Genomic DNA, 13,796 nt, shown 5'->3' with positions numbered 1-13,796 from the left:
GCGAGCCAGAGCAGCAGCAGGACGGCCACCAGGCGCTGCGTGCAGGGGAAAGGGGAAGAGCACTGGACACAGGATGGCAGGGAAGCCCCAGTTGTTAACACAAGGGCCCGGTGCTCCTGGCAGCTGATCCTGACGCTCCTCGGGACAGGCAGGATGGGTACAGGATGAGCGCAGCAATAGCACGAGGCAGCAGGGATGAGACCAGCAGGATAGCAAACACCCTCCCAAGAGGCTCCTCCTCTCCAGACTGGCTCACGGCAAGGCAGGAGATGAAGCTCCCGATGACATAATGGGGCAGAACAGCAGGGGAGGCCTCAAAAGGGTTTGTCCCGGTTTGTGCTCACAACCCCCCTGCTGCACTTGCACTCCTAAGCCTAGGGAGGGTCCTGAGACACACACCCATCCTCTGTGCCATCCACTGACGCTCACCAACACCTCTCTCAACCCCGTCTCCCTTAGCGTGGGCTCCATCCAGGGCAGCACCCCACTCTCCCCGCTCAGCGCAGGCCTTCTTGCAGCTCCCATGGCACAAATCCCACGACAGACAGGGCCGAGCCTACCTGTGGAGTATTTCAGCTGGACCTGCCCCTGGATGATCTCCACCGCCAGGAAGTCGTGCCTCTCGTTCAGGCGCCCATTGTAGAGCAGGAGGCCGCTGGGCTCCACGGTGCTGAACCTGAGGCAAGGGAGGAAGCGGGAAGGCAGGGTGTGCGCAAGAAGCACGCGGAGATCCCTGCTCTCCCGTGGCGTGTACCAGCATCCTGGCACAGGGACAAGGTGAGACCCGGCCCTGGCCCTGGGTGCAAGCGCAGCTGGGGAGGGGCTGGGAGCTTGATCCAGCGGATGCTTTGGGAGCATGGGAGAGCCTGGCATGGAGGCAGAGAGCTGCCAGCAGGGAAGGGCAGAGGCACTGAAGGAAGGGATGAGCTGATGTCAGGGGAGACATGCCAGTGCAGAGGCAGAGCCCTTTGGCTAAAGGCGCCAGGGCAGCCCCGTGGTGAGGTAAAGCCAGTAATGAAGGGGTCTGGAGAGCACCAGCCAGTCCCTGGACAGGCCCAGGGTGCACAAGAGCCACCAGTGCGAGACCCGGGTACCAGTGTCCAGCAGAGGAGGGAGAGGACTCACGAGAGGGCGAGGGTGAGGTGGAAGCGCTGGCGCAGGCCCCGGAACATGACGAAGGATCGCGGTGGGAAGGAGCGCGTGGACACCTCGCAGAAGGGAGTCTCAAAGCCGCCTGCCGGGCACTGGCAGCGAAAGCCCCCGTCAGCGCTGTTGGTGCAGGTGCCGCCGTTGCGGCACACACCAGGCACGCAGCGCCCCGAGCGGCTGTCCACTTCGCAGTTCTCACCTGGGAGGAGCGAGACGGGAGGCATGGGACATGTCCCAGCTGGGGGGCATGCACGCAGTGGCTGCCCACCCACTCCTTGCCCCGGGGGTGCAGACCTCAGGTCGGGTTTGGGGCAGGGCAGCCAAGGGACAGGAGTTCGTGGGGCAGCTGGGGGCAGGCGAAGGATGTGACAACCCAGGTGTCACCCAGGTGTTCCCCACAGTAGCCAGCAAGCTAGCTACCACTGCCAGCCCTGCAGCCCAAGCCCCTGGGCTGGATGGGATGCCAGTTCTGGCTGAAGGGGCAAGTTTGGATCCAGGATGGCATGGGAATGGGACAGGAGGGGACTGGCCACAGCTGGGCTGCACGGTCCTAAGGATGGAGAGGCAAGGACAAGCCAGGGAAGCCCTGGCAATGCTGAGAGTGCCTCCTTGGGCACACTCACTGCACAAGCCTGGAACAGGCATTGCAGTCCTGGCTCCAGGGTGTGGGGACAGCCCAGCACCACTGAGCTCCCCTGCCAATAGCTATGAAAGTCTCACCCACAGCACCAGGAACCTCCCTACCCTGCGGGCAGGCTCTGACATAGGAGCAAAAGCCAAGTGGAAACCAGCCAGATGAGGGACACCAAATACCCTTGCTGGCACTGCTAACGGGGATGCCCCAAGCCAGCTCAGCAGTGCAGTGCAGGGGCTCTGGCCAGCCCCTTTTCCTGTGCTGTCCCCGCAGCATGCAGGGAACCGCTCAGCTGCAGTCCTACACCCCAGGCCCTGCTCCCATTACTTGTTCCCTGGCACGCAAGGAGGATGAGGAGACAGCATGAAGTGACAAGGAAACGAGCTCATTAACCCTTCTGCTAATAGCTGTTCACGCTTCAAATGCTGGGGGTTAATTACCACTGACTCTGCTTATCTCACCAGAAGCCACCGTTAGAAGAGCGGCTCCAAGGCAGCCATCTGCTGCCACGCTCCCTCCCGGTGGGGAGGGCAAAGCAGGGGCTCCCTCCGCAGCAGCCACAAGCCACCTTCCCTCACTCCAGGTCACCTGTGTCCGGACACAGGTCTCCACAGCCTGTCGAGGACTTGGGGCAACAAGACACTGGCCAGCACATGGATTCCCCCATGGCTAGGACCAGATCTGCCTGGATTGGATCCTGCCCAGTGGGGCAGCTAGGCCCAGCCTCCCCTTCCATCTTCAGTGGGCAGCAGCTCACCCACTGCGTGTGGGCTCCACACCTCTGCCAGACCAGCTGAAGACTGGCATGGGCTGAAACCAGCATCTCCAATAGTCCCGGAGCCTATCGCCCCACTTGCATGGGGCAGGGCCAAGGAGCCTCCTGTGCTCCAGCCTGGCATGGTCCAATCTGGTCTTCCTGCTCTGTGAAAAAGGCTGGGAGGAGGGTCCCCAAAAGCCCTCCATGCCACCTCCCTGGAAGACAGATTTCTATGGCAACCTCAACCCTGTGCATCCAGCGCCATGGAAACACAGAGAGCCGGGAGCAGAGCCGGACCTCTGCGGGCAAAGAGGGGCTCCACCACCCACTGCCCTGCTGGGAAGAGCACCCCACCATGGTGACAGCAACACCAAGGGACCCGCTCACCCGTCCCGCTGCAGCCCCCAGCTCCAGGCACTCACCGCTGAAGTGCTGGTGGCAAACGCATGTGTATCCCCCCTCCTTGCGGGTGCAGATCCCGCCATTCAGGCAGGGGTTGGAGTAGCAGAGGTTGATCTCCGTTTCACAGTAGTCCCCAGTGAAGCCCTGCGGGCAGCGGCACCGCAGGCCAGTGATGGGGTGGATGGGCCGAAAGAGGGTGGAGGGGGAGGCGATGAAGGGGGCCGAGCTGTCGAACTTGAGGACAGAGATGCACTTCATGTAGTTCTGGCAGGGCTCCCGCAGGCAGACGTTGTCGTCGAAGGGCAGCACCTCCAGCATGGAGGCGCCCGTCAGCGCCATGCGCTTCATGTACAGCTGCTCCTGCAGCTCCTCTGAGCTGAAGTAGCGCCCGCCCCGCGGCGCCAGAGCTGAGAAGCTGACGTTGAGCACGGTGCCACCCACGTCCGTGTCATTCTGGATGTTGAAGATGAAGATGTCTTCCTTGGGCGTCGCAAGCACGGTGGCCACTCCTTCCAGGAAGGTGGACAGCAGTGGGGAGAGGAAGCGCTCTTGCCACATGTTCTCCAGCCGCACCGTGATGCTGTTAGCCAACATGTCCTCTGTGATGATGATCACCCGCAGAACGCACTGGGCCGTCACGCTGTGGATCCCATCTGTGGGAGGGAACAAAGACACGCTGCACGCCTTTGCCTGCTGCTTGGAGGGTCTCCTCCCTCCCATCCCAGGGCAGAGCCCTGCACCTCAGTGCAGCCCCCAAAAGACCCGAGTCCTTGGCTAAGAAGCGTGGAGCCACAGCCCCGAGGGCTAGCAGGGTGCCACCTGGGCTAGAGGGGGAGCAGCTGGTGTGGCTGCACCTTCTCCCTCCCCTCAGGCTCTCCACTGAGATAACTCTCAGGTTTCCTCCCTGCCCTGGATCTCGGCAGCAAACTGAGCTCTCAGGAACAAAGATGCTGATGAGATTTGGGCAGAAGGAAGTCCCAGCAGGAGGTTGGGCAAACACAGGAGCCAATGCCAGGGCCTGGGGTGTTTTGCTTCCCCGCTGCGCCCTGTTTGTCTCCCCCACGCTGCCTTTCCCTGCGCTCTCCTCCTGCTGTTTCCTTCCTCTCTCCTCCAGGGTCTCCAAGGCTTTTGTGCCGGTCTCCCTGCTTCCCCCCTTCTCACCATCTGCTCCGCATCTCTTCCTCCCTCAGCCCATCTCCGGTTTGTTTAATTCTCTTTAATCTTTATTTTCCTTGGAAGCAAACTCCTTCCCCTTGGGACCCCACACCGTGGGAGCGATCTCCCAGGCACGAACAAAAGAGCGTGCACGCACACTCGGAGCGTGCCAGCGTGCCCGCCTGCTCCCTCCCAGGACCCTGGCCGTTAGCAGCATCTCACCTCCACGTGCCAGCAGCTCAGGCTGCAGAGGCGCAGGCAGCGCAGCACCAGCCCGGACAGACAATGGCACAGCTCCCACCACAGCACCCACCCCAGCAGCTATGTGATTTGGGGCCCCCTGCCTCACCCCACCTACCCAGCTCCCAGAAACCCAACAAATCCCGCTACCTTGCAAGGTCATACCCTGCTGCAAATTAGGAAATACTGACCAAGATAGGAGCTGGAGAGACAGACAGACAGATGTGACCACGTTCCTAATTCCTCCAGGAAACCCTCCCTGCTACAAGCGCAGGCAGGCACACAGCACCCCTCCCAGTGGGACGCAGACTGTAATTACCCCAGCTGGGGACCTGCCAGGCAGCAAGCCCCCTACTTTGCTCAGATAAAACTCCCACCAGTCCCTTCCAGAGCACAAGCACCGCAGCCCATTCCCCAGCCTCACCACTTTACACTGCCCAACTATGAGCTGCCTGGCCCTTTGCTGGGCCTGTCACTCTTCCCCCTCTCTGCCTAAGCAGAAGTTTGGGCAGTGGTTTTATTTTTCAGTTATTAACTCTCCTTTCCATGTGACCCCAGTCAGTGGCTTTGCCAGGAGGTATCCCACAAAGCAGCCTGCCAAGGTCCCTCTCACTCCGGCCACCCTGGGCACCTCTGCTAGCAGGGGCACGCAGGAAGGGGAGAAGCCTGCCTGCTGCTCCAGGACACCTCCTCTCCCTCCAGTCCCCCTTCTTCTCGGCCCTCTGCCCCAGGCAGGCAGAGCCAGCCTTCAGCACCACAAGGCAAAGACTTGCCTACATCTGTGGCCTCAGAAACGCTTGACGAGGCTCATTAAGAGCCTCAATTCTCCTGGTGAAATGGGCGATCCATCTTCCACCCATTGCCAGCACCCCAATGCTAATACCCCATGGGCATCAGCAGCACATGGCTGTCGCCTGCTGTTCCCATCTCCCACCCCACATCCACCAGAGAGCCCCAAATCTCCACGTTTCCTTGGAAACCTGGCTCTCCATCATCATCCTGAGACAACATTTACATCAGCACATCTCAGTGGTGACTCCCAGGACTATTCCTGGGCACCAAGCTGTGCTGTAACATCCCCCACACATGACCGATGAGTGGGAAACACAAGCCCTCCCCTTCCCCTGGGGACGGTGGGTTCAGCTGCCCGTGCACCCCCACAGGCAAGGCCACCTGAACGATGAGCGAGGGGTTTTCTAGGATGCTCCCCTTTCCCATCTGCCACGCTGACCCCTGGCAGGTAAATCAGCTCCACAGAGACAGCCTTGTGCATCCGCACCTGGGCATCTGCATCAGGTTCAACACTCTGGCCTCCAGTTTAAATGCTGTCATGGGAGATGGGCTTGGGAAAAGGTAGGCAGGAGGGCTAAGCTCACTTCAGGGGAAGAGCAGCTAAAGCAAAGACCCCCCAGCACCGCTGAGGGCAACCCTCCCTCTGCCTCACCCCAGCCCTCACCCGTCCCCCAGCACACACTGGCGTGGGCAAACCAGACACCCAGTGCTGGGCTGCTCCCACTCTGCCCCTTTGCCTCGCAGCCAGAAAGCTGAAGGACGAGCCCTCAGCCGCTCTGGCTGTTCACAGCCCAAGGGGCAGCCATGTGGGTTATAACCAAGCACACCGGCATGACCACCCCATTAGCAGGACTCTGCACCAAAGGTGCCACAGTTCCATCTTGCCTGCAGCAGCCCTGGAGGGACCATGGTGCATTACCAGTGTGAACACAGGACAGCTGCTTGTTTGCTCACACGCTGTAATCTCTGTCTCTCTCTCAGCCCAGGTGTGACACCACCTTGTGTTGCGCAAAGCAGGGAGGGGACCCACAATCTTCAGGGTGATCCCATCCTCAGCCGTGCAAAGGCACAGTGCAGCCCCCTGCCGCCTCATCTCCCCTGCCCGCTCTTCCAAGCAGGACGTAACTGCGTGGTGACATCTCCTGTGCACAGATGGGCTCAAATAAGCACCACTACCAGGGCGTGTAGGACAGACTAACAGACCAGCCTGTCACCACCAGGCAGCCCTGGCCAGACCATGCCGAGGCCACACATGAAACGAGCCTGGCAAACTCAGCCAGGCTCTGCTCAGCACTGCTCCATCTCCTGCAACCCACTGCGATGTGGCAGGAGGAGCAGCAGGCTGCCTGGCACCCTGGTCAGCCCCAGCCCTGCCAAGAGTGAGGGGGTGCAAACGCCAGCCCCCCATCCGCTGCCCATGCCCCAGCTCCAAGCCTCACTTGCAAAGCTGCCTTTACTGTTCCTCCCTCCCCGTGGCTGCCGCACTGCAAAGCCTTTCGATTTCCCTCAGCCCCGTTTGAAGTTTGCAGTGCAGGAGGATTTAAAGATTGAAATGTCTCCCTTTTTTCCCCTCTCTCTCTCTCTTCTGTTCTTCAGAAGGTGAAAGCTTTCTGGCGACCCTGCAAATTCCCGCACAAGCGTCAGCCTGCACGCTGGGGCTGGTGCTCTGGAGATAAGGCTTGCACTGGGCTGGGGGAGCAGCAGTGCCAGTACAGTCACTCAGGAGCTAATCTCCTGGAGGAAGGGGGGTTGCTTCTCTCTGAAATCAAACTGCTCCCACCCCATATGGAAGCAAGGTGAGAAACCACCCCTGTGTGACACCCTGCCGGCTCTGACATGGAGGGCAGCATGAGCAGTGGTTACCAAACAGTTCTGTCCAGCACCTGGCTGGATGTGCCAGGGGATTTAGACCTGCCGGGGCTCAGCGCAAGGAACTGGCATCATCACCTGCATCCCCTGAGGCACCTTCTCTCTGCAAGAGGCTCACAGGCTGCGGAGAGCCAGCCCTGGGGAGGCAGGAGCAAGGGGAAAGCCACAAGCGTGGCTCAGCCATGCTTGGTGTAAGATGCTCCCCAAGCCACCAGCAGTTCGGCATCCCTCCCCGAGGGACCACCTGGTGAGGCAGCACCCTGGGAAGCCACTGCTTTGACACCACCTCCCTTCTCAGTGGGAATAAGGCAAGGTGGCCCCTGCCCATCGCCGCACTGTGTCCCCACTCCCTCTCCTTTCCCTTTGTCCCCTCCTCACAGTTTGCCTCTCTGGCCAAGGCGAGCGTGAGCTCGGTTCAAGCCCAGCTGCCTCCCGCTCTCCTCTCTCTGGCTCATGGTTCACCCAGAAGCAGCTGCGAGGCCCAGGGGACAGATCTCGCTCTCCCCAAGGGCTGCTCAGCGCCCAGCAATGGGCAGGCAGACATCTGCCTGATTTATGGCTGTTATTAAGCCTTGGCTGGTGCAATGCTGAGTCCTGGGGCAGGACGGAAGCCAGCAACTCCTCCCAGGAGCAAGAAGGCCATGGCCGGGGAACAAGGTGTGCTGCAGGGTGCCTGACGCCTTTGGCATTGCCCAGCCCACAGCAGGAAAGCCCAAGCGCCCCGTTCGCGGTTCCCCGCAGCAATGCAGAGCCAGCCCCAGCTCCATAGTCCTCCTTGGTAAGCTCCCCCATAACACACTGTCCCACCCCAGCATCACACCCAGGGCTGCCTCCCTCCTCAGCTCCGTGCAAGGGGAAGCAGATGGTTACGAGAATGACCCGCTGCAAATGGGGAGGAAAAAAAAGGCTACCAAAAGAAAGCCCAAAGCTGGCTGGAGGCACTGACCCCCCTGGGAGGCATTTTAATCACGAATGCTCAGCCTTTCTGATTAAATCCTGTGGCTGGAGAGCTGGTGCCTGGTGAATATTCATGCAGCAAAGCGAGGAGCCCTGGAAACATGCCTACAGGGAAAGGAGCAGGGAGAAGGAACATGAAGGGCTCTAACCCCTATGCTGGGCAGCACCAGGTCATCGTGTTTGCACTTCCAAGACTGACACTTACCAGCTTCAAAACCAGCAAAGCTACAGAAAGAAGAGCTCCAGCCAGAGAGCAGGATGGGCAGCAGACTCTTCCGGGGGGGCTGCACTGCAAGCCTGGGAAACCTCTTAAGGGGAGCAGGGCTGCAAACTGCTGCCCAACAGTCTCCTGGGTCTGCCAGGGCGAGAGCCCGTCTCTCCTGTCCCCCCGTGTTGCCAGAGGCTCTCCAGATCCCCAGGCAGCACCCCAGCCCACCATGCGGCACGAGGCATGGGCTCCAGCCAACGCTCCCACCCCAAGAGCCTCAGAGTCACTAGCAGAGGTTCCCCTTCCCCTACAGCAAATATTTTGGCCTTCAACCTCCCAAGGAGCTCTGGGGATCGGGAAGAAGGCAGCTCAGCTCAAAACGGCCTCCCTGACCCAGGAGGGGACGCACCCCTGTCCCTCACTTGGGGGAACCACGAGCTCAGAAATAGGCTGCGGTGCATCACCACCTGTCCTCTTCTGAACAGCAGAACCAGCGTCCGAGGGAACGAAAGCCACTGCTCTGACTGCCACACCCTGAGCAGCCACCCCAGAGACGGCAAGGGTGGTCTGGGGACAGACAGGGGTAGCTTTCACGTTTGTATGTGAGGAGCAGTAAAACATCTCCAGATGGAGAAGCCAGCAAAGGACGAGACAGGTATGGGTAAGGTGAACATTCCTCACCACTTCTGAAGGGCTTTGGCAGATGTCTCAAGATTTTGATGATACTTGACAGGTTAAGAGATCTCAGGAGTAAATCAGACTTCCCTCATCCAGCACAGAGCATGAAGTGGCTCTAAAGACAGGGACTAAAATATAATAACCGAGAAGACTCCAAAACTGTTCCCTAACCAGGAACAGAAATCCTTGAGTCTTCCACCCTAACTTTGTGGTCAGCATCTCCAGTTGTGATGGACCTAACAGGGGAGGAAGCTCCTGAGAGTGGGCTCCTCAAGACAGGAGAGGCATGCAAGACGTGAAAGGCCAGGTAGCCCTGGGACCCTCACCCGGTTTGAAAAGATGGCTCTGATGTGTTCAGATATAGGAGTCAGGACAAATGTGCTCTAGGGGAGGTCTTCCCTGCCAGGCTGGGATTTTAGGTGAGGCATCTTGGACAAATGAGTCCCCTCACCTGGGCAAGCTCCTGGGCTGCAGGCCAAGGGGAGCTGTGTACAAAGAGCTCGAGAGGAACAGGGGCAAAGCAGCAGCCACAGCTAAGTGCGGCTGAGCCTCCACCCTTGCCAGCAGCCCAGCAGCCTGGCCCAGTGAAACCAGTCTGGAACTGTTTAAAGTCAAAATGACATCAGTCTTCTACAGTGCCCCAATCCCACACTGTGCTGCTGGCCACAGACACAGCCCCACCACCCCACTGTCTTGCACGCTCAGTGGCCAAGAGCTGTTTTTAGCAGCCGTAGGTGCCCACATGTCTGTGAAGAGCTGGGGTCAGTTTTGAGGCTGTCAGTACCCCTGGAAAGGCACTGGTTTGTGATGGGCCAAGTCTTCCCTGCCTCCTACAAGGGGCTGAGCTGAGAACACAGCTCACAGGCAGACAGAAGGGCCCCTTGCCCTGTCATTTAGGGGGATCCAGCCTCCCTCAAAGGGACCATAAAGCTCACAGGCAGGTAGGGAAGCCGCTCTCTCCTTGGATGCTGACCCCCAGGGCACCCACCTAGGTGCTATTGTTGCCTTCCTGCAGGAGGAAGGTGCTCCGGCGCAGCGCTGCGCCTGGGCAAACAATGCAGCCGGGTCTGAATGTCCTGGCCGCCAGCTCTGCAAACCCACCCGCCCACCCTCCCCCTGCACACAGCGACAGCATAGGGCTGACAGGGCTGCCAGCTGGGCGGGGGGCTTCGAACAATAAAGAAGGAAAACCAAACCAGACCTCCACCTCCAGAGCTAATATCAAAGCCAACAAAAGGCCCGTTTTCCAGTGTCTCGCTTCCCTCCCCGGTACAGCTCTTCCCCTTCAATCTTCTCCCCTCCTTCACGAGTGCACCTCTCCCAGTCTCCCTTCCCGCTGGAAGATGACGACACTCTAATTGCAAGGGCCCCCTTGCCGTGAGGCGGCTCGGCACAGGGCTTCAGGATTCATGACTGTCTCCTGCCTTTGTGCAGGGTTAAGTGTGTGAGGAGGCAGGGCTTGCATAAACACACTTGGGCAGAAGCTGGAAAGGTCAAAACCACCCCCCATCTCCAGCAATGGGCATGTGTGCGCCTGCACTCACTCTCAGCCAGCCCTGCGGTTACAATTAACCCCCAAGAGCCCCAATCCACCAACGGGCTGGTGCTGGCCACGGGCTGGCCATGCAGGATTGCCTTGAACAGGTCTCCTCTTAAAGCCCTCGCTCCATCTTTTGAAAGAAATCCTCCCCTCACTGAATAAGCCGGACAGAGAGAGGGAGAGGGTGAAAAGGGAGGGCAGCTGGTAGCCAAGGGTCAGGGGAGCATCACGATTTAACATACGGCTCCCCAGGCACTCTCGGTAATTCCGCACTTGGCCACTCCAAAGAGGGCTCTTGCCCTCCCTCCCCCAGAGCCGCTCCTCAGTTCAGCAAGGACGGATGCCTCCATTTCAGATCACACATCCATGAGCAAAGAAAAGGCTGATGGTGAAGGCAAAGCTCAGGCAGTCGGGAGCTCCAGGTCCAAACCCCACTTGCTCACAGACAAGCCCCTAGGTCCATCTTTGCCCTGCCCTCAGCTGGGCCGGAGGGGACCCCAACACTCCCCAAAGCCAGCCCAGCAGCTACTGTTAGCATCTGCATTTGGATACTCCGGCAACACACATGATGCGAGAGTTTTAAGCACCGCGCTCTGAGGTTTGTCACAACTGTCCCCTGCAACACTAAGTTGGCTGCAGAAAGGTAGTACCAGGTTTTAGAAGTCACACCAGAAAGCACAGGTGTCGGTAGGTGCCACAGCCAGAATCTGGACTGAACCGTTTGTTACCAGCAGATGGGTATTTTTAACAGGGATCCCTCTGCGCCAAGTTCAATCCCTCCCTCCTGAGCACCGCCGGGGAAGTGCTCAGTCCTGGCAGGGAGAAAAGACACCCGGGCTGGGCAACAAAGCAGCGTGCCAGCCCCTGGGCCGGCACCTTGGCCACGCCAGGAGCCAGCTGCTGGTCCGGCCAGCACCCTACAGCGCACATCACAGCCTCGCTGGTGACAGCACCTCCAAAGGTATCTCGCTAGCAGCTACAAGCGATCCTCACAGCTGAGTAACGATGCTTTGTTCTCGCAGATCACCTCTGGCCTCAGCCCCCTTATGGAGCACTCCCCTGTGGCATGCCCCCACTGTCACCTTTCCCAGCCCCTCCAGTATTCCCTGATTGGAAGGGACTCCCAATCCAAACCTTGTTGCCAGTCCCCCGCCTTCCCCACCTCCCCCAAGGCAGACCACACAGAGCCCCCCGAAGGTACTGCACTAAAGGTTTAATGATTTAATGATTTTCACACCCTACCTGTGACGGTCACCAGCATGGAGGCCACAAGCGGACGGTTGTTGTCCAGCTTACGGCTCAGCCTCAGCTCCCCGCTCGATTGATTTACAATCAACAAGTGCAGTTCATTTCCCCGCTCAAAGGTGTAGAAGAGGCGGTCGGACACATCTGGGTCATAAGCTGGGACCTTCCCTATGACCCCCGAGGGGAAGGTGTTGGACTTATTGGACACGTAGTTATTGAACAGGATCTGGAAGTTCTTGAGAACAGGGCTGTTGTCATTCTGGTCAATGAGTTTGATGTGGACCGTGGCTCTGCTGACGAGAGGGGCAGAGGTGGCCTGCACGACAATCACGTACTCAGGTTTTGTCTCGTAATCCAGGTCTATCAAGGCTGTGAGCTCCCCAGAAAAGATGTCCATCTGGAATATCTCGGGGATGTTGCCTTCCACAATTTGGTACATGATCTGGGCATTGGGTCCCTCATCCGGGTCGACAGCTGTGATTTGGGCCACAACAGAGCCTACGATGCTGTTCTCCTTTACCAAGACCTCAAACTCTTCAGCCGGAAAGACAGCAGGAAAGACAGGGGCATTGTCATTCACATCCTGAATGGTAACCTGGATATGGACAGGAGTTCGCTGAGGAGGGATGCCCCTGTCCACAGCGTACGCAGTCAGCTCGTAGACGGGAACGTTCTCACGGTCCAGCCTGCGGACAGTGCGAATGATCCCTGAGGTGGGCTCTATGGTGAAGTCTCCATCCCCATCTTCCCCGTTCTGGAAGGTGTACTGCACTCGCCCATTGGTGTGGGCATCCCGGTCAGTGGCAGAGATCTGGAGCACGCTGGTGAAGGGAGGTGCGTCCTCAGAGATCATGCCTTGGTAATGAGGGCTGACGAACTGTGGGGCATTGTCATTAACATCATTCACCATGATTTCAACGTAGGTGGTGTCCGCTTTCTGGGGGATCCCGTTGTCCTTGGCAGTGATAGCCAACGTGTAGGTGACCTGGTCCTCATAGTCCAGTTCTGCCTGGAGAGTGATGGCCCCAGAGTCTGGATCGATACGAAACTGAGGGACGTTGTCTTCTAGGTAGTATGTGATGCGGGCGTTTTCCCCCACATCGTCGTCGGTGGCACTGATCACCACCACGGTGCTGCCCACAGGCCGGTCCTCATTGATGCTCACAGAGTAGTGGGCACTCTGGAACACAGGCCGGTGCGTGTTGGCATCGGTGATGTTGATGTGAACGTAGCAGTTGTCACGCAGGGTGCGGTCAGAGGCCGTCACGGTGAGCACATAGCGCCTCTCCTGCTTGTAGTCCAGCGGCAGAGACAGAGTGATGAGCCCCATCCCGCCTTGCGTGCTGATGGAAAAGCGGTTCCGCGTGTTGCCTCCTGTGATCTGGTAGGTGATGGCACTGTTCACATCCCGGTCAATTGCTGTGACGCTGAGGACGCTGGTCCCCACGGCTGCATCCTCATTCAGGCGGATGAAGTACTCCTTTTGGGTGAACTCGGGACGGTTGTCATTGACATCCATGACAGTAATGGTGACGCTGGCAGAGGCAGATAAAGATGGAGAGCCATGGTCCCGAGCTTCTACCCCAAAAAAATAGTGCTCGACTGACTCCCGGTCCAAGGGCCCACTGACCGTGATCCACCCCGTGGCACTGTTCACCACGAAGGGTGTGTCAGCCGAGACCCCTGTCAGTTTGTACTCCAGGCGTGAGTTCTCGCCGTAGTCCGCGTCCACGGCCTGGATGTGGATGACGGAGTGGCCGAGGGGAGCGTTCTCCAGGACGGAGATTTGGAAAGGGGTACTGACAAAGATAGGGGCATGGTCGTTGATGTCCACCACCTGAATGCTGGCCATGCCAGTGTTGTTAGAGAGGGGAGGGCGCCCCGCGTCCTGAGCCCGGATCCTCAGGGCGTACTCCCGCTCCACCTCAAAATCTAGCGGGGCCACCACCTGTATCTCTCCAGTGATGCTGTCGATGGAGAACTGGCCCCGGCTGTTCCCACTTATGATATTGTAGTGGACCAGTGCGTTGTTGTCCTTGTCAAGGTCTGTGGCGGTGACACGCAGGATCTCGGTGTGGGGCCGTATGTCCTCCCTCACCTGGACGATGTAGCGCTTCTCACTGAACTGAGGAGTGTTGTCGTTCTCGTCAAGGACTGTGATGTAGACCTT

At 58.9% G+C, this 13,796-nt stretch overlaps 1 protein-coding gene across 1 annotated transcript in view; it reads right to left on the bottom strand.

Moving 5' to 3' along the window:
* Positions 1–13,796, bottom strand: part of LOC104078551 (cadherin EGF LAG seven-pass G-type receptor 3-like) — a gene marked incomplete at its 5' end in the record, with an annotated part of 33,041 nt that overhangs the window by 18,790 nt on the left and 455 nt on the right. The window contains 4 exon segments of the mRNA XM_009580226.1: positions 561–676; positions 1,126–1,348; positions 2,963–3,595; positions 11,624–13,793. Of these exon segments, the coding sequence (XP_009578521.1) occupies positions 561–676; positions 1,126–1,348; positions 2,963–3,595; positions 11,624–13,793 (3,142 nt within the window).

This window comes from Fulmarus glacialis, unplaced genomic scaffold, assembly GCF_000690835.1.
Source record: "Fulmarus glacialis isolate BGI_N327 unplaced genomic scaffold, ASM69083v1 scaffold20816, whole genome shotgun sequence".
Taxonomy (NCBI): Eukaryota; Metazoa; Chordata; class Aves; order Procellariiformes; family Procellariidae; genus Fulmarus; species Fulmarus glacialis.
This window is presented reverse-complemented; position numbering and strand designations above follow the sequence as displayed.